The 27113-nt window shown below is 36.0% G+C and overlaps 1 protein-coding gene across 8 annotated transcripts in view; it reads right to left on the bottom strand.

Annotated features, from left to right (window-relative positions):
- RALGAPA1 (Ral GTPase activating protein catalytic subunit alpha 1) overlaps positions 1 to 27113 on the bottom strand; it is a 278214-nt gene that overhangs the window by 165516 nt on the left and 85585 nt on the right. For all 8 annotated transcript variants that reach the window (XM_063645883.1, XM_055291510.2, XM_063645884.1 and 5 more), the window contains exons 14-16: positions 24034 to 24163; positions 22018 to 22255; positions 20679 to 20840 (exon numbers count right to left, since the gene is read on the bottom strand). In XM_063645883.1, the coding sequence (XP_063501953.1) occupies positions 20679 to 20840; positions 22018 to 22255; positions 24034 to 24163 (530 nt within the window). The remainder of the gene's footprint in view (positions 1 to 20678; positions 20841 to 22017; positions 22256 to 24033; positions 24164 to 27113) is intronic.

Below are 27113 nucleotides of genomic sequence, written 5' to 3'. Positions count from 1 at the left end.
AGAATTTTATAATGTTCCTTAAAATTTTCATTCTCTTTCATCATCACATCACGACTTTGTATGTTGCTAATTTCCTTGGTCTCTTTTTCTTCCTGATATACTCCTTCATACTTGAAGTATCATCTCATCTGAAAAGCTTTTTTTTCTTTTTCTTTTTTTGAGACACAGTCTTACTCTGTTGTCCAGGTGGGAGTACAGTGGTATGATCATAGCTTGCTGCAACCCTGAACTCCTGGACCCAAGCCAATTCTCCCACCTTAGCCTCCAGAGTAGCTGGGACCACAGGCATGTGTCACTACGCTTGGCTAATTTTTTTTTTCTCTATTTTTAGTGGAAACAAGGTCTCGCTATGTTATCCAGGCTGGTGTCGAACTCCTGTGCTCAAGCGACCCTCTCACATTGGTCTCCCAAAGTACTGGGATTACATGAATAAATCACCATGGCCAGTCCCTGAGAGGTTTTTCTAACTCTCCCAAACAATGATTTACTGGCAACACAGCAATAAACAAAAACAAACAAGAATTCCCATTTTTGCAAAGCTTACAATCTATTTTTAGTGGACGGTATGTTTTTAGGTCAGCCTCCTCAACTTTTCGAATGCAAGAACCATATCCCCTGCTCTTTGAATCCCTACTCCCTACCACGTATAAGTGCAATGATTTTTTACTTTTACTGAATATCTATATTTGAGCAGGAGTCCAGCTTAACCATTTGAAAAACAATTTCAGGCTGTGAAGATACAGAGGAGAAAGTAAAAACAAACATTAACCAAAAACTAAATGCATTTCATAGTTTATAACTGGAAAAAGATAATCAAAGATTTAAAAAATGTATGAATGCCAGCAAAATTAAGGATTCTTTAAGAACAATCTGTAGGTAAAAAATATAGAAGCGTGGAATATGCTAAGATAATGGCAACAATTTGTCTTTAGTGTATGGCTTACCATGCTGTGTATTAAAGATCAAGTGTATTTTAAAAACAACCCATATACAAAATGTCAGAATCTCACCCTATTCCAGTTTTCCTGCTAGCTTCTTCCCTTCTTGAGAAAGTAACCAACAATTTTATAATCTAATTTGAAACAAAAGTTATGGTGACTCCAACACAATCACTCATTAAAATTGGTCAGAACAAAGACACAAATACATATGCAAATCTTAAAGTGTTGTTACACAGAGGGTGAAATATCATCTATAGTTGTAATCACCTTTAATTTAAAAAAAATACATACATATATATGTATATATATATATATATGTATTTTTTTTTTTTTTTTTTTTTTTTTGAGATGGAGTCTTGCTCTGTCACCCAGGCTGGAGTGCAGTGGCGCAATCCCCGCTCACTGCAAGCTCCGCCTCCCGGTTTCATGCCATTCTCCTGCCTCAGCCTCCTGAGTAGCTGGGACTACAGGTACCTGCCACCACGCCAGGCTAATTTTTGTATTTTTAGTAGAGACAGGGTTTCACTGTGTTAGCCAGAATTTTTAAATATATTTTTTAAAAACCTGAATTGAGTTTTTGATTCTACAGATAAATTAAAGTTTTTCTTTTTCCCCCTAGGGGATAATTTCTGGGAAATAACAACTCCTTTTTTTCTTTTTTTCCCAACACAAACTTGAAGGAAGAGCTTGGGCATTTCCCTTGGAACTTTTTCCATATTTGCAGTGGAATAAATCTGTGTTGTGATTCTGAATGAATTCTTTAAAAATGTACCCCTTGGCTGGTGTGGTAGCTCACACCCGTAATCCCAGCACTTTGGGAGGCCAAGGTAGGAGGATGGCTTGAGCCCAAGAGTTCGAGACCTGCCTGGGCAACTGAGGGAGACCCCATCTCTACAAAAAACAAAAACTAAAACATTAGCTGGGTGTGGTGGTGCCTCCCTCTGGTCCCAGCTACTCCGATGGCTTGACGTGAGCGGATCACTTGAGCCCAGGAGGTCAAGGCTACAATGAGCCATGTTTGTGCCACTGTACTCCAGCCTGGGCAACAGAGTAAGACTCTGCCTCAAAAACAAATTTAAAAACCCTAATAAATGGAGCAAAAATGTATTTTTTGTTGTTGTTTTTGTTTTAACTAAAAACTCTTGAGTCTTCAGGCATACCTAGAAGTCTGTCAAGGGCTTCACAGCTATGTAACCCTCGCTATAGAAAATTATTTACAATGAATTAGCTATTGAGATCTTTTGGGATTTACTAACCTGAACACTTAGTTACTGACATTTCTATTAGCACATACATTCCTAAGACCATACATCAGTGATCATAAATCTATAATATGCTTAATGGGCAGTATGAAAAATATAACATCAAAGAGTAAAAACAGATTTTCAAATTATGAGCATGACAATTTTTGAAGGCTTCCTATCTTTTCCCCTCTCAAAAAAAAATGCATTCCCATAAATTCACCTTGGACCATACAGACTATATAAAAAACTAACTTGCACTGTAGAGTTTCCGTATAGCATAAGAAATTCATGGACCGCAAATGTGATGGATCCTTAACAGCATACAAATACAAAAAATAAATATGAGGAAGGCAACTCCAGAATTTTCTCATTTCCAAAATATTATACATTTTCCTCCTTATTTATTAAAATTCACATTATTTATACATTCCTATCCATTGGCAGAAATACTTGTTAAAGTCCCTAAATGTAGGCCTATTATCATAATACACATAAATGAAAAGCAAAATCTGAAAACAAAACAGTGATATATATGCTCCAAAAGTTGAACACCAGGTCCTAAATCATAAATGCAAGCAAGTTACATTGCTTATGAGTATGTTCAAAAATAATTCTTTTTTTATTTTTACTTTTATTTTTTAATAATTCTTAAATTCATTGCAATCTCTCTTAATATTTGTTAGCATAAGCAAAACCACAGACACACTCTCCACATTTTTTATATTTTAAACTTAACTATTAATAACAAAATTTATCTTAAAATAAAGCCATCTTGAGTATTCTGAGATAAAAAGATTATATCATGCTTAATATCTTTTAAATGCAAGTAAGTTCCCTTTATGTTTATTAAGTGAAAAATAATGAATAAATTCTCCTAGACTTTCAAAGAAAAAACAAAAAAATCTCTTACAATTTCTATCTGAAAATTCTAGAAAGCCACCAGTAAAATAAGTCTTTGAAACATTATGTGACAAAACTGTTACTTTGCAAATTTCAACATAGACTATACTAGTGTCTTCATGAATTGTAAGGACATAAGGTCCTTACATCAGTTTAGATCACCAGTATAAAGAAAGCTGTTTAAGTTAGTCAGAAAAAGTTAAATATTCTATCACTCTATCAGGTAATTCAAAGTCATAGGAAAAAATACAGTTTTAACAAGAGAGGAATCAGGTTTGTTATTAAAGGAAATACTTCATAAAAGAGAAATGTAAATCTATGTCAGAAATACAATTTGTTTTTCCCAATGCAAGTCAGAAAGTAAATAAATGGAGAATGACACAAACTAAAAAATGAATTAAAAATTTTACAGATAAATCTGTGGTTATTTCAAATGTCTAAATTATTTTCTATTCCAAAAAATACATTTTTTTAAAGAATATACATTTTTCAAAAACAGTTTCAGGTTTACAGATAAAAAATGAGTGTCAACTACAAAGAGTTTCCATACATCCCTTTCCCCCTCCCTACCAGTTTCCCCAATTATTAACATCTTGTATTAGCATGGTACATTTGCTGCAATTAACAGGCTCATATTGATACAGTATTGCTAAAGTCCATAGTTTACATTAGGGATCACTGTTTATGTAGTACCTTCTATGGGTTTTGAGAAAGTATAGTGACACATATATACCATTACAAGTACCATACAGAATAGTTTCAAATCTTTATTCTCTGTGCTTGCTTCTACCTATTCATCCCTTCTTCTAGCCCCACCCCCCCATTCCTAGTGCCTGGAAACCAGTCATCTTTTTACTGTTGACAAAAGTTTGCCTTTTCCACAATGTCATATATTTGAAATCATACAGTATGTAGCCTTTTCAGATTAGCTTCTTTTACTCAGCAATACTCATTCAGTTTCTTCATGTTTTTTTTTTCATGGTCTGAAAGCTCATTTCTTTTTATCATGGAATAATATTCCATTTTATGGATGTACAACAGTTTGTCTATTCACCTATTGAAGAATATCTTGGACAATTACAACTAAAGCTGCTATAAATATTCATGTGCAGATGTTTGCTTGGACATGTTTTCACCTTATATAGGTAAATACAAAGAGTGCTATGGTTGGATCCTACAGTAAGACTATGTTTAGGTTTGAAAGAAACTACCTGTCTCCCAGTGTGACGATATAATTTTGTATCTCCACCACCAATGAGAGTTCCCATTGCTACACTTCCCTGCCAGCATTTGGTGTTGTCAGTGTTTTGGATTTTAGCCATTCTTTTAGGTGTGTAGTGGTATCTTGTCTTAATTTGCAATAGTCTAATGACATATGATGTTGAGCATCTTTTCATATGCTTATTTGCCATCTCTGTATCTTCTTTGGTGAGGTGTTTGTTCACATCTTTTGCCCATTTTTCAGGTTGTTCTCTTCCTGTTGAATATTAAGAGTTCTTTGTATATTTTAGAACCAGTCCTTTATCAGGTATGTGTTTTGCAGATTTTCTCCCAATCTGTGACTTGTCATTTCATTCCCTTAACAATGTCTCTCACAAAGCAGAAGTTTTAAATTTAATAAAGTCCAACTTAGCAATTTTTTTCATGAATTTTATTGTTGGTGTTGTATTATAAAACTCATTGCCAAACCCAAGCTGTCCTAGACTTTCTCCTATGTTTTCTTCTAGGTGTTTTATACTTTTGTATATTACATTTAGGTCTATGATCTGTTTGAGTTAATTTTTGTGAAAGATGTAAGGTCTGTGTCTAGATTCATCTTTTTTTGGCATGTGGATGTCCAATTGTTACCGCACCATGTTGAAAAGACCATCCTTTCTCCACTGAATTGCCTTTGCTCCTTTGTGAAAGATCAGTGGACTCTAGTTGTGTGGGTCTTTCTGGAATCTCTATTTTATTCCATCTATTTGTCTATTCTCTCACCCATACCATACTTTCTTGATTACTATAGTAAGTTTTGAAGTCAGGTTCTGTCCCTTCTCTGAATTCGTTCTTTTCCTTCAATATTGTGTTGACTCTTCTGGCTCTTTTGCCTTTCCTTTTTTTTTTTCCTGATACAAGATCTTGCTGTGATACCCAGGCTAGAAAGTGTAGGCGCACAATCATGGCTCACTGCAGCCTTGACCTCCTGAACTTAAGCAATCCTCTCATCTCAGGTTCCCAAGTAGCTGGGACTACAGGCACATGACACCACATCCAACGAGTTTTTGTATTTTTTGTAGACACAGGTTTTGCCATGTTCCTCATGCTCTGCCTTTCTATATAAATTTTAGATTCTGTCTGTCAATATCCACAAAATAACTTGTTAAGAACAAAATCAACTGAGATTGTGTTGAATCTACAGATAAAGTAGGGAAAAAATGACATCTTGCCAATAGCGAGTTTTTCTATCCATGTACATGAATTAGACCTCTCAACTTATTTAGATATTCTTTGATTTCTTTCATCAAAGTTTCATAGTTTTCCTCATATAGATCTTGTAAATATTTTGCTAGATTTATACCTAATTGTTTTGGAGATTTCTGGTGCCAGTGTAAATGGTACTGTGCTTTCAGTTTCAAATTCCAGTTGTTCATTGCTGGTATGGAGGGAGCAAGTGACTTTTATATATTAATCTGGCATCCTATAACCTTGCTATAATTGCTTATTAGTTTCAGGAGGTTGTCACTTTGAAATTTTCCACATAAATAATCAAGTCATGTACAAAGATAGCTTTATTTATTTCTTCTCAATCTGTAGACCTTTTATTTCCTTTTCCTGTCTTACAGGAATAGTGAGATATCCTTGTCTTGTTGTGGATCTCAGCAGAATAAAACCTAGTTTCTCACCATTAAGTATGATGCTAGAGGTAGGCTGACCTGTGTTTTTGTTTTTTAATAGATTTATCAAGTTGAGGAAGTTCTCCCTATTCCTACTTTGCTGAGAGTTTTTATCCTAAATGGGTGTTGGATTTTGCCAAGTGTTTTTTCTGCATCTATTGATGTGATCATATGGCTTTTCTTCATTAGCCTGTTGATGAGATGAATTGCATTAGGGTAATGCAGTACTCCTTGAAAGAATTAGGAAGTATTCCTTCTGCTTCTATTTTTTGAGAAAAATTGTGGAGAATTACTTCTTTCTTAAATATTCGGTAGACTTCACCATCTGGGCCTGGTGCTTTCTAATTTGGAAGGTTGTTAGTTATTGATTCAATTTCATTAATACATATCAGGCTGTTCAGATTATCTAGTTCTTCTTGTATGAGTTTTGGTAGATTGTACCTTTCAAGTAATTGGTCTATTTCTTTTAGGTTATCAAATTTAATTCTTTTATCAGTAAATAAAAGGATCATAAAAACAGACACATAGACCAATGGAACAGAACAGAGAACCCAGAAATAAATCTACACGTCTACAGTGAACTCATTTTCAATAAAAATGCCAAGAACATACACTGGGGAAAGGACAGTATCTTCAATAAATGGTGCTGGGATAACTGGATATCCAAAGGCAGAAGAATGAAACTAGATCCCTATTGTTCTCCATATAGAGAAATCAAATAAAAATGGATTAAAGACTTAAATCTAAGATCTCAAACTATGACATTATTGAAAGAAAACTTTGGGGAAACTCTCTAGGACAATGAAGCGGGCAAAGACTTCTTAAATAATATCCATAGGCAACCAAAGCAAAAATCGACAAATGAGATGACATCATGTTAAAAACCTTCTACACAGCAAAGTAAATCGTCAACAAAGTAAAGAGACGACCGACAGAATGCGAAAACATATTTGCAAAGTATCCATCTGACAAGGAATTAATAACTAGAATACACAAGGAGCTCAAACAACTCTACAGGAAAAAATTAATAATCCAATTAAAAATGGACAAAAGATCGATAGACATTTCTCAAGAGAAGACATACAAATGACAAACAGGTATGCGAAAAGGTGCTCTACATCACTGATAATCAGAGAAATGCAAATCAAAACTACAATGAGATATCCCACCCCAGCTAAAATGGCTTTTATCCAAAAGACAGGCAATAACAAATGCTGGCCAGGATGTGAAGAAAAGGGAGCCCTCACATACTGTTGGTAAGAATGTAAGTTAGTACAACCACTATAGAGAACAGTTTGGAGATTTCTCAAAAAACTAGAAATAGGGCTACCAATCCAGCAATCCCACTCCTGGGTATACACCCAAAGAAAGGAAATCAGTTTATCAAAGAGATATCGGCACTCCCATGTTTATTGCAACACTATTCACAATAGCCAAGATATGGAAGCAACCTAAGTGTCCATCAACAGATGAATAGATAAAGGATATGTGGTATATATACACAATGAAGTATTATTCAACCCTAAAAAAGAATGAGATCCTGACATGAGGTCATTATGTTAAGTGAAATAAGCCAGGCACAGAAACACAAACATCACATGCTCTCACTTATCTGTGGGAGCTAAAAATTAAAACAATTGAAATCACGGAGATAGAGAGTAGAAGGATAGTTACTACAGGCTCGGAGGAAGTATAGTGGGGGAAAGGGTAAGTGCAGATGGTTAATGGGTACAAAAAAAATTAGAATGAATAAGACCTAGTATTTGCTAGTACAACAGGGTGACTATAGCAAAAAATAATTTAATTGTATATTTAAAAATAACTAAAAGAATATAATTGGATGGTTTGAAACACAAAGAATAAATGTCTGAGGTAATGAATACCCCATTTACACTGATGTGATTAGTACGCATTGCACTCTTGTATCAAAATATCTCAGGTACCCCATAAATACATATACCTACTATATACCCACAAAAATTAAAAATAAAACAAATAATAAAAGGATCAATGGTAATGGTTCTTCTTTCATTTCTGGTATTAATAATTGATATCTTCTTTTTTTCTCATTTAACTTAGCTAGAGATTTATTGGTTTTGTTGATATTTTCTAAGACCCAACTTTCGGTTTTGTTGATTTTTCTCTAGTGATTTCCTACTTTCAACTTCCCTGTCTTCTGCTCTAATTCTTATTATTTCTTTTCTTCTACTTACTTTGGATTTTTTTTTTCTAGTTTCCTATGGTGGAAACTTAGATTACTGGTTTTAGATCTTTCTTCTTTAGTAATATATATTTTCAATACTGTACATTTTCCTCTAAGCACAGCTTTCACTGCTCACAAATTTTGATGTTATATTTTCATTTAGTTCAAAATATTCTACAATTTATCTTGAAACATCTTTGAGCTGTGCGTTATTTAGAAGTGTGTCGTTTAATCTCCAAGTATTTTAGAGTTTTCCAACTTTTTCCATCATTGATTTATAGTTAAATCCATTGCAGTCAGAAGGTATATTTTGTATGATTTCTATTCCTTTTAGTTTGTTAAGGCATGTTTTATGATCCAGAATGTGGTCTTGGTGAATGTTTCGCATGAGTTTGAGAAGAATGAGTATAATCTCTGCTGGATTAAGCAATTTATAGATGTCATAATTAGATCCAGTTGACTGACAGTGCTATTCATTTCATTTATGTCCTCACTGATTTTCTGCCTGCTGGATCTGTCAATTACTGATAGAAAGATGTTAAATATCCAACCACAGTACCACTACTTCTTCTATTTCTCTGGGCAGGTTTATCTGTTTTTGCCTCATGTATTTTGATATCCTGTCGTTAGTGAACACACGTTAAGGATTATTACGTCTTCTTGGAGAATTAATCATCTTTTTTTTTCTTTGAAATGGAGTCTTGCTCTGTTGCCCAGGCTGGAGTACAGTGGCATGATCTCAGCTCACTGCAACCTCTGCCTCCTGGGCTCAAGCAATTCTCCTGTCTCCCGAGTAGCTGGGACAATGGGCATGTGCCAACCAGCCCGGCTAATTTTTTGTATTTCTAGTAGAGACAGGGTTTCACCATGTTGGCCAGGCTGGTCTCAAACTCCTGACCTCAGGTGATCTACCCTCCTTGGCCTCCCAAAGTGCTGGGATTACAGGCGTGAGCCACTATGCCTGGCTAGAATTAATCATCTTTATGTAATACCCCTCTTTATTCTTGATAATTCTCCTTGCTCTAAAGTCTGCTTTGTCTGAAATTAACATAGTCATGCACTGCATAATGATGTTTCGGTCACCAACAGACTGTATGTATGATGGTGGTTCTTATGGATTATAAAACTCTAATTTTACTGTAGATTTTATAATACTCTTTTAGCTGTAGAGATTATAACTTTATTTTTACTGTACCATTTCTATGTTTAGATATGCTTACACAAATATTTACCATTGTATTATAATTGCCTACAATATTCGGTACAGTTATATGTTGCACAGGTTTGCAGCCTAGAAGCAATAGGCTACACCATACAGCCTAGGTATGTAGTAGACTATGTCACCTAGGTTTCTGTAATACACTCTATGATGTTCGCACACTGAAGAAATCACCTACTGATGCATGTCTCAGAATATATCCCCATTTGTTAAATGACACGACTGCATAATTAGTTTCACTTTCTTTTGATTAATGTTAGCATAGTATATCTTTTGCCATCTCTTCATTTTTAATCTGTCTAATCTATGTATCTTTATATTTTAAAGGGACTTCTTATAGTCAACATATAGTTGAGGCTTGTTCTTTTATCCGTTGAGACAGTCTTTGTCTTTTAATTGGTTTATTGAGACAGCTAATGTTTAAAGTGATTATTGCTATAGTTAACACTGTACCACATTTGTTCCTGTTCTCTATTCAGTGCCCTTCTTTTTTGTATTCCACTCTTTACTGCCTCCTCTGGTTCTGAGTATTTTATATGATTCCATTTTTCTCCCCTCCTAGCATATGAATTACACTACATTTTAAAAAAACCTTTTTAGTGGTTGCCCCTGAGTTTGCAATATGTATTAACAAATCTAATCCAAGTCTTCTTTTTCTTAAGACAGGGTCACATTCTGTCACCCAAGTGGGAGTGCGGTGGCATAATCTCAGCTCACTGCAGTGTCAACTTCCTGGGCTCAAGCGATCCTCCTACCTCGGCCTCCTGAGGAGCCAGGAGTACAGGTGCGAGCCACCACACCTGAATAATTTTTCGATTTTTTTGTAGAGACAGAGTTTCACCATGTTGCCTAGGCTGGTCTTGAACTGGGCTCAAGCAACTCCAGCCACCTGGCCTCTCACCTGAACTCCAACCACCCTGGCCTCTCAAAGTGCTGTAATTACAGGCATGAGCCACTGTACCCCACCCAAGTCCTCTTTCTAAAACAATGCTGTACCACTTTCCAGCTAGACATACTTAAAAGGATTCCCAATTCCTCATTCTCATCCCTTAAAATACTGCTGTCAATCATTTCACCATCCACAAGCTATAATCACCTAATATGTTTTCGGTTTGTTTAATAAATCATTAGCTGTTAGATTAATTAAGAATAAAAAAGGCTGGGCGTGGCGGCTCACGCCTATAATCCCAACACTTTGGAAGGCCAAGGTGGGTGGATCACTTGAGGTCACGAGTTTGAGACTAGCCTGGCCAACATGGTGAAACACCATCTCTACTAAAAATACAAAAATTAGCTGGGCATGGTGGTGCACACCTGTAATCCTAGCTACTCAGGAGGCTGAGGCAGGAAAATTGCTTGAACCTGGGAGGCAGAGGTTGCAATGAGCCCAGATCACGCCACTGCACTCCAGCCTGGGTGACACAGCATGTCTAAAAAAAAAAAAAAAAAAAAAAAAAAGTAAGAAAAAGAAAATATTTTATTTTATTTTACTTTCTTTTTCTTTTCCAGTGTTGGTGGTAAGTAAATATTTTACTTTCATTCATTAATTCTCTAACACTCTTCCATTATTTATGTAGTTTCTGACCTCTATCACTTTCATTCTTTATAAATAATTTCTTTTAACGTTTCTTGCAAACCAAGTATACCGGCAACAAATTCTCTCCATCTTTGTTCATCTGACAGTCTTTATTTCCCCTTCATTTTTAAATTTGTTATATTTATTATTTTTCTTAGACTGGATCTTGCTCTGTCACCCAGGCTGGAGGGCAGTGGTGCAATCATAGCTCACTGTGGCTTCAAACTCTTGGGCTCAAGCAATCCTCTCACTTCTTTCTCCTGAGATGCTATGACTACAGGCACGCACCACTGCACCCAGCGCATTTTAAAAATTTTTGTAGAGACAGGGTCTCACTATGTTGCTCAGGCTAGCCTCAAACTCCTGGCCTCAAGCAATCCTCCCACCACCTCAGTCTAAGGTGCTAAGATTACAAAGTGCTAAGATTACAGGCGTGAATCAATGCACCCATGTCCTTCACTTTTGAAGGACAAATAAGCTGGATGTAAAACTCAGGTTGGTTAATTTTCTTCTCTCACTTCTTTAATAAATGAAGCCTAGTAATGTGGAAAGTAGAGAGCAAAGGAGAAAGGAATAAAATGAGATTGGAAAAGTGGGCAGAGGCCTAATCATGCAGGGCCTTATAAAAATCATGGTAAGATTTTCAATTTTATCCCAAGAGCAATAAAAGACCACTGAAAAATATAAGCAAATAAGTTACATCAATTTGAAATTATTCTTAATATCACTATGACAAGAAGGTAGAAAACGGATCTGGAGGTTGTAAAAACTGATGCAGGGAAGTTAGGAAACTCTTGCAGCAATGTAGACGTAATGGTGTACTGGACCAAGATAGCAGCAGTGAAAATGTAAAGAAGTGAAGAAAGGTGAGAGATACTTAGCTCAAGATACAATCATCAGGATATGATGATTCAATCAGAGTTTGGGGATATAGGAGAGAGAGAAGAGTTGAAGCTAACTCCCAGACTCCTAGCTTGAGCAACTTGGGTTTTTCTCTATCCCCACTGTTTGTCCTTCAACCCTGGTCCTGACTTTACATTAATAAAGCTACCCACTTCAGGTTCCATTAGTGTCTTCTTAAACTCACAGTACTCAATATTTCCAAATTAATCTCTAAAAATAGTTTTATCAGGTTACTCCCCTTCTCAATGACGAGGAGGAATCTAGTTTTTTGTGTTTACAGGATTATTCAGTAGTTCTTTTTCATCTTTTACATGCAATAAGCAAAAGGGAAAAGTGAGAAATTATACCAGAAAAATCCATTAAAATAAATCAGATTGGTCCCAACACTACAGTAATACTAGAGCATATGGACATGAATTTGTCAGACTCAGAAGGTCATGAACTTCTTGAGAATAGGAAATAAACTGCACTTTAGACTAAAAATGATTTTGGCAACAAGTATATAAAATTGATGTGAGCGGGCCAGGCGCGGTGGCTCACGCCTATAATCCCAGCATTTTGGGAGGCCCAGGCGGGTGGACTGCTTGAGGCCAGGAGTTCGAGGCCAGCCTGGCCAACGTGGTGAAATCCCATCTCTACTAAAAAACAAAAATTAGCCAGCCGTGGTGACAGGCGCCTGTAATCCCTGCTACTCAGGAAGCTGAGGCAGGAGAACCGCTTGAACCCAGGAGGCAGAGGTTGCAGTGAGCTGAGATCATGCCACTGCACTCCAGCCTAGGTGACAGAGCAAGACTCCGTCTCAAAAAAAAAAAAAAAAAAAAATTGATGAGAGCAGCCACTCTTCAAGTCTCTTGGATATATACCTGTGAATGGGATTGCTGGGTCATATAATTTTAACTTTAAAGGAAATGATTTCCAGAGTGTTTTTCAAAGTAGCTGTACCATTTTACATTCCCACTAGCAATATATAAGGATTCCAATTTCTCCACATCCTCACCAACACTTAATATTCGTATTTTGATAAACAATAGCCATCCTAGTGGGTGGGTGTAAAGTGGCATCTTACTGTGATTTTCATTTGCATTTCTCTGATAGCTAGTGTTTTTGAGCATGTGCTTATTGGTCACTTGCATATCTTCTTTAGAGAAATGTCCATTCAAATCCTTTGTCCATTTTTAATTGGGTTGTCTTTTTACCTTATATTTTTAAAGTCTAAAGTTAATGCAATAACACCAGCTCTCTACCTCACCCTGAACAAGATAAGGATTTGAGAATATTTATACTGTCACCAAACTCTTCCTGAACTATATATTATGAATGACCAGTATTTAAATTCTACCCTTCATTTTAATTCCAGAATTACTATATTCAGATAATATTTCTTTAGATTTACCTACACATTTACCACTTTCTTTGATCATTTATCCTTCTTGCATCTCAGACTTTAATTCTGGGGTAATTTTTTTTCCTGAAATATTCTTTTAGAAGTTATTTCATGAAGGTCAATCCATAGCAAATTATTTTAAGCTTTTGTCTTTGTTTTACCCTCCATTTTGAAAGTTTGGTCAGTACACAATTCTATAATGATAGTTATTTTTCCTTAGCACTTTGAAGATATTATCATGCTGTTCAGTCTTCCATTGTCAGTGCTGAGAACACTGTTTTCAGCATAACTGTTTTTCTCTGGCAGATTATGTATTTTTTCTCTTTGCAGCCTTTATGCTCTTTTCTTTGTCTTTCCATTCTGCTATGTCACTGCAGTGTGTTTAAGTACGGGTTTCTACTTACTTATTTGGTATATTATGTGCTTCTGTTTCTATAGACTCATAGCTTTAATAAATTCTCTGTCATTCTTGAAATACTGCCTCTCCTCCATTCTCTCTTTCTGGTAGTCCAACTAGACACATCAGACCCTCTCATCCCGTTCTACAAATTTCTTACCCTCTCCTTCACATTTCCCATCTCAATGTCCTGGGTAATTTCCTCAACTTTCTAATCCAAGTCACTGATTCTCTCTTTATTTATATTTTATGTGTTGCTTAATATTGCTTTTTTTTTCTTTCAGGAATTATATTTTTATTTCTCAAAGTTCTGTTTGATTCTTTTTAATTATTTTAATGAGCTTATCATTTTCCTCTTTAAACATTTCAAACATGGTTATTTTATAGTCTGGTTATTTTATTCCAGTATTAGGGATTAAAATCTTAAGGAATCTAAATTCTCTCTCTCTTTCTTGCTAACTCATTTACATAATTTGTTTCCATGTTTACTGAATAATCTTTGTGAACTCATATTTGGTTGATTCTAATCTGTGGAATTTCTGGAGGCCTAATTGAGAGTGAATTACTCCAGATTATTTGTGTTTGCTTGTACAACTGTCAGGAAGCATTACTGACCTGAAATTAACTTGTATCTTTGTCAAGATAACCAATTCAACATGGAAGTCTTCAATTCAGTCATCCAACCTTGAAGCTTGCTCAAGTCTTAGTCTGGATCCCAGAAGTGATTATCAGCAATTTGCTTCAAGATCATCCTACTTTTCCAGTGTGCTTACTGCTCATCACTCCATTTTCCGCTCATAGTTTTGTTTATTTTGGTCAAGGAAGTGAGTAAGAAGAGTCTTAGAGGTTTCTCTATTTGCAAACCAGTGGTACGACGAAATGCTAGCAAGAATATCTAATAGCTCCAGAATATCAAGTTCACTATGTTGCTGGCAATACGAGTCATGTAATGACTTTTTAAAAAGCCCCTTTCTTCCCAATTTTTAAAGAAAATTTTCAAATGTAGAAAAAATTAAAAGATGGTGAGGCATGGTGGCTCGTGCCTATAATCCCAGCACTTTGGGAGGCCAAGGAGGGCAGATCACTTGGGGTCAGGAGTTCAAGACCAGCCTGGCCAACATGGTGAAACCCCATCTCACTAAAAATACAAAAATTAGCCGGGCATGGTGGCGTGCGCCTATAGTCCCAGCTACTCTACTTGGGAGGCTGAGGCAGGAGAATCACTTGAACCCGGGAGGCAGAGGTTGCAGTGAGCTGAGATCGCGTCACTGCACTCCAGCCTGGGTGACAGAGTGAGATCCCGTCTCAAAAAACAAAAACAAAAACAAAAACAAACAAACAAAAAAGACTATTGCAATGTAAACAGGTATACCTCCACCTAGATTCAACTGCTTAGCATTTTGCCATATTTGCTTTATTTTTTTGTGTGTACATTTTTGCTGAAGTATTTGAAAGTAAGTTGCAGATACCATGAGTCCTTCATCCCTAAATATTTCAGGATTCATCTACAGGTAAGATCATCCTCCTATAGGGCCGGGCGCGGTGGCTCACGCTTGTAATCCCAGCACTTTGGGAGGCCGAGGCGGGCGGATCACGAGGTCAGGAGATCAAGACCACGGTGAAACCCCGTCTCTACTAAAAATACAAAAAAATTAGCCGGACGTGGTGGCAGGGGCCTGTACTCCCAGCTACTCGGAGAGGCTGAGGCAGGAGAATGGCGTGAACCTGGGAGGCGGGGCTTGCAGTGAGCCGAGATTGCGCCACTGCACTCCAGCCTGGGCGACAGAGCGAGACTCCGTCCCAAAAAAAAAAAAAAAAAAAAAAAAGATCATCCTCCTATATACCATTATCACACCTAAGAAAATTATATACCATTATATACCTATATACCATTATCACACCTAAGAAAATTAGCAAAAATTCCATAATATCATCTGATATTCAATCCATATTCAAAGTTACCAAGATATCCCCAAAATAATTTTTATAATGTTTTTCAAACCAGGATTCCATGAGAGTTCATATACTGCATTTGGTTATTGTCTCTTGAGCCTAAAACAGACCACCATCAACTTTTTAAAAATGATACTGTGTTTTTGAAGAGGCTAGACCAGTTGTCTCATAATATGTACTACCTTCTAATTTTGTTTAATTATTTTCTCTTGGAGTCATTTAATTTGTTCTTCTATCTCCTATATATACTATAAACTAGAAGTTAGGTATATAGCCTTGATTCCAGGTCCCTCCATTGTAAAGGTATCCTTACCCTTTGCAAATATAAATAATCTGTAAGATAATCCTTGGCAACAAGTGAATATCCTCTTCCCAAGCAATCCTTTACATATTAATGTTTTTGATATCTACTAATGATCCTAGCTTAAATCTGTTAAGGCTACAAAGGTTCCTCTCTTTAGAGGGCAAATTAATTTCATATCCTACAGACTTAACCTATAGATATACTTGCATATATGCACAAAATATAGAAGAATACGTAAGTATATTCTATACCTTTTTTTTTTGAGATGGAGTTTCACTCTTGTTGTCCAAGCTGGAGTGCAATGGTGCGATCTCGGCCCACTGCAACCTCTGCCTCCCGGGTTCAAGCGATTCTCCTGCCTCAGCCTCCTGAGTAGCTGGGATAACAGGCGCACACTACCACACTGGCTAATTTTTTGTATTTTTAGTAGAAATGGGATTTCACCATATTAGCCAGGATGGTCTCTAACAGCTGACCTCAGGTGATCCACCCACCTCGGCCTCCCAAAGTTCTGGGATTACAGGTGTGAGCCACTGCGCCCAGCCTATTCTACATCATTTTTAATAGCACAGAATTATAAAAGGTATATTCATCTTTAGGACATAGGTTAAATTATAGTACTTCCATGTAATTATGATACAGGACGTTCCAAGTTTTTTTTTTGTTTTTTTTTTGAGACAGTCTTGCTCTGCCTAGTGCAGTGCTACAATCTTGACTCACTGAAACCTCTGCCTACTGGTTCAAGCAAATCTTGTGCCTCAGCCTCCTGAGTAGCTGGGACTAGGGACTACAGGCGTGTACTACAACGGTCAGCTAATTTTTGTATTTTTAGTAGAGACAGGGTTTTACCATGTTGTCCAGGCTGGTCTCGAACCCCTGGCCTCAAGTGATCCTCCTGCCTCGGCCTCCCAAAATGCTGGGATTACAGGTGTGAGCCACTGTGGCTGGCCAACATTTTTCTGATATATAATAATCTTTAAGATATATCATTATAGCTTGACTTCATCTCCTAACACTCTCTTCTTTCCTTACTCCTCCTGAAACACTCAAAAGCCCTAGAGCACATTCCTAGCTCTGGGACTTTTACTTTTCCTTCTGCCTGGAATGCACTTTCTCCATTCAAGTCTTTGTTCTTATAGGATAGAATAAGCTTTCCCTGACCTCCCTACTTAAAACAGTCCTATGTCCTTAGCTCTAACACTTTCTATTCCTTTATCCTGATTGACTTTTCTTCATACCTTTACTAACTCCTGACATGTTTATTGGTTTATTTGCTTATTATATTTCTTCCCCAACACTAGAATTGTCAGCTCCAGTGGAATTTACTTGCTTTGTTCACAACTATATCCTTAATGCATAGAACAGCAATTCCATAGTGAGTACTTAAAGGAATTTTTTTTCATTCACATGTGTAAAGCCATGATTCACAAGATTTTATATGTTATGCTATAAGCCTGTATAGACATAAAGTATCTTTAGGATTCTCAAGAAACTGGTAATAATGGTTGCCTCTAGTGAGGTGAAATGGGAAGGTGGGGAATAGTGATGAGGGAGACTTACTACAATGTATACACTTAATCAGAGTCTAAATTTTTAACCACGTACGTTCACGAAAAACATAAAGGCTGGGCGCAGAGGCTCACACCTGTAATCCCAGTACTTTGGGAGGCCGAGGTGGGCGGATCACCTAAAGTCAGAAGTTCGAGACCAGCCTGGCCAACATGGTGAAACTCTGTCTCCACTAAAAAGACAAAAATTAGCCAGGCGTGGTGGCATGTGTCTGTAGTCCCAGCTACTTGGGAGGCTGAGGCAGGAGAATTGCCTTGAACCCAGAAGTGGAGGTTGCAGTGAGCTGAGATCATGCTAGCCTGGGCAACAGAGCGAGACTCCATCTCAAAAAATAAATAAATAAATAACTATAAAAAAATCGATAGTTTTTTTTTTTTTTTTTTTTTTAAGAAACAGGGTCTCACTTTGTCATCCAGGCTGGAGTGCAGTGGTGTGATCTCAGCTGACTGCTGCCTCAACCTCCTGGGCTCAAGAGATCTTCCCACCTCAGTCCACCAAGTAGCTGGCACTACGGGCATGCGCTACCACATCCAGCTAATTTTTTTGTATTTTTTTGGTAGAGACAGAGTTTCACCATGTTGCCCAGGCTGGAAAAATTAATGTTAAACCCAGCACTTTGGGAGGCCAAGGTGGGTGGATCACTTGAGGTGAGGAGCTCAAGACCAGCCTGGCCAACATGGTGAAATCCCATCTCTATTAAAAATACAAAATTAGCTGGGTGTGGTGGCATGTGCCTGTAATCCCAGCTACTGGAGGCTGAGTCAGGAGAATCACTTGAACCCGGGAGGCAGAGGTTGCAGTGAGCTGAGATTGCGTCTCTGCACTCTAGCTTGGGTGACTGTCTCAGAAAGAAAAAAAAGTAATGTTAAAAATTTTTAAAAAATATGCCCAAAGAACATCCTAATTTAATCTGCTGCCCCTTTTTATAACTTCATGCAGGTACCTTTCTTAACAAATTTTTAAGGCTTTAACTTTGATAGGCTTGTTCAGTTCAGACAAAACTATTTTGACGTTAGTACAACTAGAAAGTAATCACCACGAGCTATGAAGTCAGCATGAATATTTTATCCATTACATGCTATGTAAAAGACTACAAAGATACATGCCAACATGTTAACAATGATTACTTCTCATTAGACAGCTAATGGGTCTTTATGCTTCTCTAAATGTAACTTTCCACACTAAGCATAAATTACTTCTATAATCAGAAAAAAATGTACTTTTAAAAAAAGATTAGATTTAAATAAAATAAAAATTTACACTTAAAAGAACAATTTCTTTTTTTTTTTTTTTTTGAGATGGAGTCTCCCTCTGTCGCTCCAGGCTTGATCTCTGCCCACTGCAACCTCTGCCTCCCGGGTTCAAGCGATTCTCCTGCCTCAGCCTCCTGAGCAGCTGGGATTACAGGCACATGCCACCAGGCCCGGCTACTTTTTTGTGTGTTTTTAGTACACACAGGGTTTCAGCATGTTGGTCAGGCTGGTCTCGAACTCCTGACCTTGTGATCCGCCCACCTCGGCCTCCCAAAGTGCTGGGATTACAGGCGTAAGCCACTGCACCTGGCCAACAATTTCTTCTTAATACACAAATATTTTCTGTAATTGTGACATTAATATAAAGTGAAGGAAGGCATTTCAAATATAATCATTTTCCTTAGGATTCCAAAAAGTAATTTTATAGTAAAATTCCCATTATATTCATTTTAATACTACAATAACTTTTTTCCTTATATCTTGTCTTATTCTTCTATCTTGGAATATACAATTAATGTAATTCTATGCTTATTTTAAAAGCATAAGACAATTCTGAATATGTGATCCTTTTAAAGGATTTTACATTAACCATGTATTTTAATTCTTTTAAAATCTTTAATCTCTTATTTTCTTTCTAGTTGTTTCTTCCTTTCAAACCATAATTCTTAACACTTTAGAACCTAATTTTTTTATACAAGATGTATTCTTACAATAATGGCTTTAAATTTCTTTAAAATTAATAGTGTTTTTCACTGATTACCATTAAATACAGATACACTCCCAAGGAAAATTCTCTTTTCATAGAAGCATTGATTGTAAACCTTGGAATAACTTCAGGCAATTTTGTTTCAGGAATGAGCAGGATTATCATTCCCACTACATAGATGAAGTACTTAAAAAGCCTAGAAAAGGCTGGGTGCCATGGCTCACACCTGTGATCTCAGCACTTTGGGAGGCCAAAGTGGGAGGACTGCTTAAGGCCAGGAACTGAAGACCAGCCTGGGCAACACAGCAAGACCCTGTCTCTATGAAAAATAAAGTTAGCCTGGCATGGTGGCATGCGCCTGTAGTCCTAGCTACTCAAGAGGCTCAGGGGAGGCTGAGGTAGGATCACTTTGAGCCCAGGAGTCCAGGGCTGCACTGAGCTATGATCCAACAAAGGCAACAGAGCGAGATCTCTCTTTTAAAAAAAGCCTAGAAACGTTTGGTAGACTGTCCAAGGTTACCTACCTATTTACGTGATCAAAGAGAGTAAGAAAAGAGATTAGGAAAAAGCCCTCCTTGTTTCTCATTGCAGTACTCTTTCTACTATAATTCAGCCAAGTTTACAAACCTCTGAGAAAAAGAAATGAGATGGTAGCTAATTCCACAGTACGCTGTGCGATTTTATGCCCAGAAATTGTTTCCAACATTGTTCCTTTGTTGCTATTTCCCAGGTTATAGAACTTTCTTCCATTTTTGTTAAAAGCAGCAAGAAACACAGTAACAGACTCCATGTTGGCCTCAGCTGTCTGCCAGCAGAGCAAATGAGATTCTTGTTGGAAGTTTGTGAAACTAATCTACTATATAATTGTAGCACAGGAAATTAGCTACCCTAATTTTCCATATTTGTGAGTAAATTCCTTTAATGAAACTATATCAGTTAATGCTTGAGTTCTGTAAAGTGAATCACAGTTCTACTTCTTCAGTTCTGTAAAATAACATTTTAAAATTAGGGTTCTCTACAGTAAAATAAACCACATAAAAATAATGTCCAATAAATCTTAATAGCATAAAGGGATAACATAGCATATCACTAGACTCTGAGTACTTCTGGAAAAAAGGCTTTGCTATAGTAGTTTTTCATTTCACAACAATAATCAACTGGTAAGAAAAATGATATATTGATATAAATTGTTACCAAAGACTATAAATGTGGTGCCCTGTACCATTCTCATGATTTTCAAGAGTACATACCGACAGTTTTTTGCCGTACTATACTCCTTGCCTTTTCGGTTCCTGGAGAACCAGTGGTTGTTGCACTCCTCTGTCTCATTGGGGCTTGGCCAGGCTGATCACGACTCCATCCTCTAGAAAATGACTTGTCAACTGAAACTTTCTGAAATTCATGTCCAACTCCTAGAAATGTAGATTTTCAATCTCAATATACTGTTACTTGATCAATAATATCTTCAAGTTATGTGTGCTACCTTGCCTCAGAGTCTTAGGTTTGCTCACATAAATTATAAAGTAATAAGATAAAATGCTGTGTACTGTAAGGCTTTCATGAGCTTCACTTTATGTATAAATCATATTCCAAAACTGATGCAGAATTTTAAAATTACACCATTAGCAATAAGCTATTAGAAATTCTCTGCCACCCACTTGCTTTGGAATAAAAATGAAACATTTAGACAAGAAAAAAAAGACAGGAAATGAGCTAAACAAAACCCATCCTGTGGTGATGATTACTAAATCTCTAATCTGCCAATAATAGCCACTTGGGAAACATAGTCCAGGAAAAAGTAGTTTGAGCACATAATAACCTGGACAAAAGTATGAAAAGTGACTTAGATGTAAACTCTAGCTAGCAACTAATGTTTAACAATGCAAAATACTGGCTGGGAGTAGTAGCTCACACCTGTAATCCCACCACTTTGGGAGGTGGAGGTGGGCAGATTGTTTGAGCCCAGGAGTTCGAGACTAGCCTAGGCAACATGGTGAAACCATGTCTCCGTAAGAAATACAAACAAAAAAATTTAGCTGAGCATGGTGGCCTGTAGTCCCAGCTACTTGGGAAGCTGAGGGCAGGGATCCCTTGAGCCTGGGAGGTCGAGGCTGCAGTGAGCCATGACCGTGCTACTATACTCTAGCCTAGGAAACAGAGTGAGGCCCTGTCACAGAAAAAAAAAAAAAGCAAAATCCTAACAAACCGAGGATTTTAAAAACATATATTAATGATATAATCATTACGCTACTGCCCCACTCCCTTTTAACATTAGACAGATACATATTTCATGTCTAGGGGGTGTTTGCTTTTAGTTAAAACTAAGTAAGTGCTTTCAAATACAATTTTTAAAATAATTATTGTATACATTTTAAATAGAGTAACATTAAACCACCTTCTCAGTTCTAAGAAAAAATTGCTTATGATAAAAAGGAACGGTATTTTATACATTTTCATTTTGTTTAATTCTTAAAAATAAAATATTTAAGATTCTACTTATTTCACCCTCACCCCTCTCCCTGGAATGGTTTTCCCTGACTCAGTTATTTAAACAAATTTATATAGAGCATCTCTATGAACAATTCTTACCTTTCCCTTTGTGCTTTTTTTGTTTCTGTTCACTCAGCTTATCCAATGGTAAATCACTGAGATCCAAACTATATAAATTCCTAGCTAAAACTTTAGTTAACGTCTCCATAGTCAGTGACCACTCAGTGGCCAACTCTTCCCAATAGGTCAACGATGACAATACTGACAGTAAGTCATCCCAAAGTTCTCGGGAGATGTACACATTTAGGTTTGCTTTGATCCAGGCAACTATAAGGGTCTATAAAGACAAATATCAGAAATAACAATAAAATGTGTTTAGTGTGTGACTTCAAAATCAGATATTCAATTCTTAAAAAAATTACTTAAAAACAAGCAACATTTAAAATCGCATGCTTTTTTAAATAGATAATACTTGTAAAAGCAATTCATGCAATCATTAGAATCTACTATAAATTTCATTTCAGCAACTGCCAACTCCCAACAACCAGCAATCTAAACTAAAAAGAAACCTCCCTAAATTTATAACTGTCTCTTATGCTGCATTACATTAATGTTAAATAAATGCTATTTAAAAAATAGTCTCCATACTTTTAAGCGTTGAAAATGTTGAGTTACTGAACTAAAAAGCCAAAACCTACATTCCCAAATTAAGGATGGAAACCACTAACTACAACTCGAAAATGTTTTTTAATAATATAAAGAAACAACATACTAGAGACATATTTAACTTAATGAAATGTAGTTTTGAAAATGTATACGTAAACTAAAGGTTGAAATTAAATTTTTTTAAACACAACAAATTAAAAGCATTCTGTAATAAATCTGATCACAGGATAAAAAAATTCATAAAAGGACACAAATGGATTAGCCAGTAAGTACCCCCCTGAGATTTTGTGGATTTCTACTAAAGATATGTCCTCTGATTGAAGAAACAGGTCATAAAATAAAGATTCTCAAAAGCTTAATTCTACAACATTTAGAAAGGAATTCACATAAATTTATACCTGAAATGTAAAGATGAAAATTAACAGAGTTTAGGTACAGAACTGTAGTAACTACTGACCTCCCAATCTATCTTTAATTTAATACAAAAAAAAAGACTACTTTAATACTCAGACTACAAAAAAAAGTTGTTTCACATAGCAAGATAAAATTTTATCTTCCTGTAGCTCCCACCATCGGGTTAGCTCTAACAATGGAGAAACCTGAATGAAAAAACAAAAAATGGCTAATGAAGTTAAGAGGAGTTTAGACGATATGTGTAGCTGGTTTTAAAAGACTGTTCAACACCAGCATATAATTTTAGGTAAATGGCTAATATATGAAAAAAAACTCCAACCAATTTAAATGGCTACACTCATGGCCAAGAATTAGATCTAAGATAGCTTTTGCCTTTGACATTAAGAATCATGTATTTGTATTTCATGTATCATCTTAAAAAAAATTTTGTTTTCTATTTTTCAAAGAATCCATAATACATTTAAAGTCAGTACTCTATCCTCAGATTTAAAAAACACAATATAGAATTCCTGTGTAATCAAACTACCACCAGTCGAGAAGGGAGGATAATAAAGTCTTATTTAAAAAAAGCATGATAAGAATCAATCTTAATTATTTATTACTTTTTCATTATTACAGAATAACATAAAAAGACAGTTTTTCCTAGCAGTCCCAGAGATATGGAAACTCATAAAGCAGTCAGGTCATTAGCCCTAAAACACTCCCAGGTTTTTGCAACCATATATTGTGTACACTACACAACAGATAAAATAAATATCATTAGCCTGTTTGTTCACAGATCTGATATTACCTCCACTCTTATACTAGGTTGTATGTATGGCAAATAGCCTATTTAGATGAGCAACTTTTAAGTTAGCTCTACAAAAGATCCCTTAATAAATAAGAAATAATCTCTAATTTAAAACATTTTTTTCCTGGTAACAAGTTCAGGGTTCAATGAATTTTAAAAAACAAACAAACAACAACAACAAAACAAAACAAAACAAAAAAACCCATATCTATCCAGCTATTCATCTATTTATTTATTTTTATTGCCTGGAAAAGTGGTCCTGCAAGTCGACCTGCCAAGGTCATATTTTTTTTCCCTTGGAACTGTAGAAAAGCTTGTGATGGCATCTTCAGTACAGATTCCGTGACTCTGAGCAACACAAGCAGCATCTGTTCCCTTAAAATAAAAAGACTGATTAATGTTTCCTTCTTGCATATGTTTGCATTTGGTTAATAGTTAACTTTCAAATATATACTTCTTATAAAAACTCAAATATCAAACATCTTTGAAAGACAATTTCAAATATTTAGAGTTCCTTAAATATTAAAAATTAAAATTCCATTTTATGTATCTACATCAATCATTTAAAATCATTTATCGGCCACAATATCCTCTCATCAAATAAAAACCTCTTCAAAAGCTGAGGAACTGGAAGTGATAATGTGGAGAATGCTCCCGTCTCCGCAACCACAAATCAAGTAGCAACCTTAAGGAGCTATCTGAAGAACACTCATCTACCCAATATAGTTCTACCCAGATGGAATCCAATCAAATCCATCTTTATAATACGGAGAATAACTATACCAAATCAATCAAATCCATCTTTATAATATGGTGAATAACTACATATTGAGAATCATACCAATCTCAATTTCAGAAATTACATGACATCTTAATTAATAGATCACAAAGAAGCCTGGGCAACACAGCAAGACTTGTCTCTCAAAAAAAAAAAATTAGCTGGGTGTGGTGAAACATGCCTATAGTCTCAGCTACTCAGGAGGCTGAGGGGGGCAGATCACTTGAGCCTAGGAGTTTGAGTCTGCAGTGAGCTTGATAATTAATCAAGGGCCATTACTCTATTGTTTCTTTCCACTCTTTGCATTATGCAGTTTTTTAATCTTTAATTTTTTTGTCTGCACTGCAAGTTAAACCAATTCTATTATTATCCTTACCTTGCCTCTTTCTCTTAGATGCTTATTATTAAAACCATAAAACTACCTTATTTACACTGATATTTCAAAACTTGATTCAACCACATATGAAAAAGAGGCTAACAAGGGACTTTCAGTTGGGTGTATCAGCCCAATTCTCTATCACAGCCTCCTCTCCTCTGGTTATTTTGCAAGTCCATTCCAGGCATAGTGATACGTGGAACAGTCACTGTGAGAAATGTGGCAGGGGCAGCAATAGATCCTAGATCTAGATGTCATGGTTCTTCTGAGAAGTCAGAGTAGAATCAAACAGAAAACTATCACTACATTAAAAATATCCTGGACGTATTAGCAAACAAATGCATGCATTTATTCACGGAATAAAAATCAAAGGTGCCACATTTGTAACCTTATGCTTCTAGCTTAGCTACATGAAATAAAAAGCTATTTGAAATCAACTACAAATGCAATAAAGCATAGATTTTCCAAATAACTCTTATTTGTTGTCAAACCATAACTCACTCATAAATCATACAATCTTTTCACTTTGTAATACAATAAAAAATGATTTTAATTAATAAAGTTTTACAAATTCTGGCCAGGTGTGGTGGCTCACACCTGTAATCCCAGTACTTTGAGAGGTGGTCAAAGCAGGTGGATGGCTTCAGCCCAGGAGCTCAAGAACAGCTCAAGAACAGCCTGGGCAACATGGCGAAACTGTCTCTCTCTGTATAAAAATTCAATGTAAAATATATGAAAAACTTCCCAAAATGCTATTACTTCAAGGGAAGTTTAAAAATTAAGAAAAAAATTCTAAAATTGTTTTCTACATAGCAAGTCAGTCACTATAATCTGGCTCATCAATGATTCAAAGTATACAGAAAGAAAAAAAACGACTAACAAAAGAATTGTCCAATGTAGTTACTGGCTAATAATAACTTGGGCTCTGAAGTCAGAAAAACCATAGTTCAAATCTCTGTCCACTGCTCAACAGCTGTGTGAACAAGGACAAATTACTTAACTTCCCAGTATTATCTGTATCATAGGGTGCTGTAAGAATTAAGTAAGAAAATATGTGTAAAGTGCTTAGAAAGCTATGTGGCACAAATAAGCGTACCAAATTTGTTAATAATAATAACTACTTCTACATGCCATTCTATTAATACTGTTAGTAAAGAATCTTTTCAAAATACAAAGCCATTTTATACATAAATTAGGCATATGCTTTGACTAAGTAGTCTTCTTTCTTAAAAAAAATTAGGAGTACTTAGTCAAAGCATATGCCTAATTTATGTTTTGCCACATGTAGAGGAAAATGAAATATATATAAGAATGTTCATTGCCCTCTCTTTGCCCCAAAACAAAGAGAAATAACTACATGTCCATCAGTACAGGACTGGTTAAGAAAATTATGGCATATATATATATGGTATAATACTATATAACTGTGTGTATGGTTTGATGAGCTAGATATTCACCAAAGGACAAACATCACTACTATCTCTAGAGTGAACCTTTGAGCTTTTTTCTTTTTTAAACTTTTCTTTGTTTGAATTTTATGATAAACATTTCATTTTTACAAAAACTGCAGAACCGCTTTCCCATCTCCCCAAAAGGTCTATTTTTCCAATCAATTAGACAGCTATTTATAGAGCACCAATGATATATAATGTACTATACTAAGAAATGTAGGAAATATAAAAATAAGACAACCAGTAAATACCTTCTAGGGGTTCTCAGTTCTATGGTGGTAAACAGATATTTATACAAGTATTTTAGGGATCAAGACAGTTTTCACAAGAACTATACAGAAGTACAAATATAGAATGGAAACAAGTGAAGAAAAAAATTTAAGTAAGGATACGTAGAAACAGGAAGGTGAATCTAAGGGACAGTTATGGTGACAACAGGAAAAACAGCAGAATTAGACACTCTAAAGGAAAGTTCAGAAGGTGCCCAGGGAAGAGCAACTTGATAAGAGCTGGGAAGCAGGATCTTATCCTGCAAGCTGGAGGTTAGACTTCAGACAGGAAAAGTAGGCAGAGCCTGACGGTATACAGCTCTGAATGCCAGACGAAGGATTCAGGCATTCACATATTCAGTCAATCATCAACTTATTCATTAACTCATTCACACACAAGTAAACTTCATTTACTCATATACATTTGTATGCATGTATTCTTTCCTTAGGG

Source organism: Symphalangus syndactylus, chromosome 9 (assembly GCF_028878055.3).
Source record: "Symphalangus syndactylus isolate Jambi chromosome 9, NHGRI_mSymSyn1-v2.1_pri, whole genome shotgun sequence".
Taxonomy (NCBI): Eukaryota; Metazoa; Chordata; class Mammalia; order Primates; family Hylobatidae; genus Symphalangus; species Symphalangus syndactylus.
Note: the sequence above shows the minus strand (reverse complement) of the source record. Positions and strands in the feature narration are given on the sequence as shown.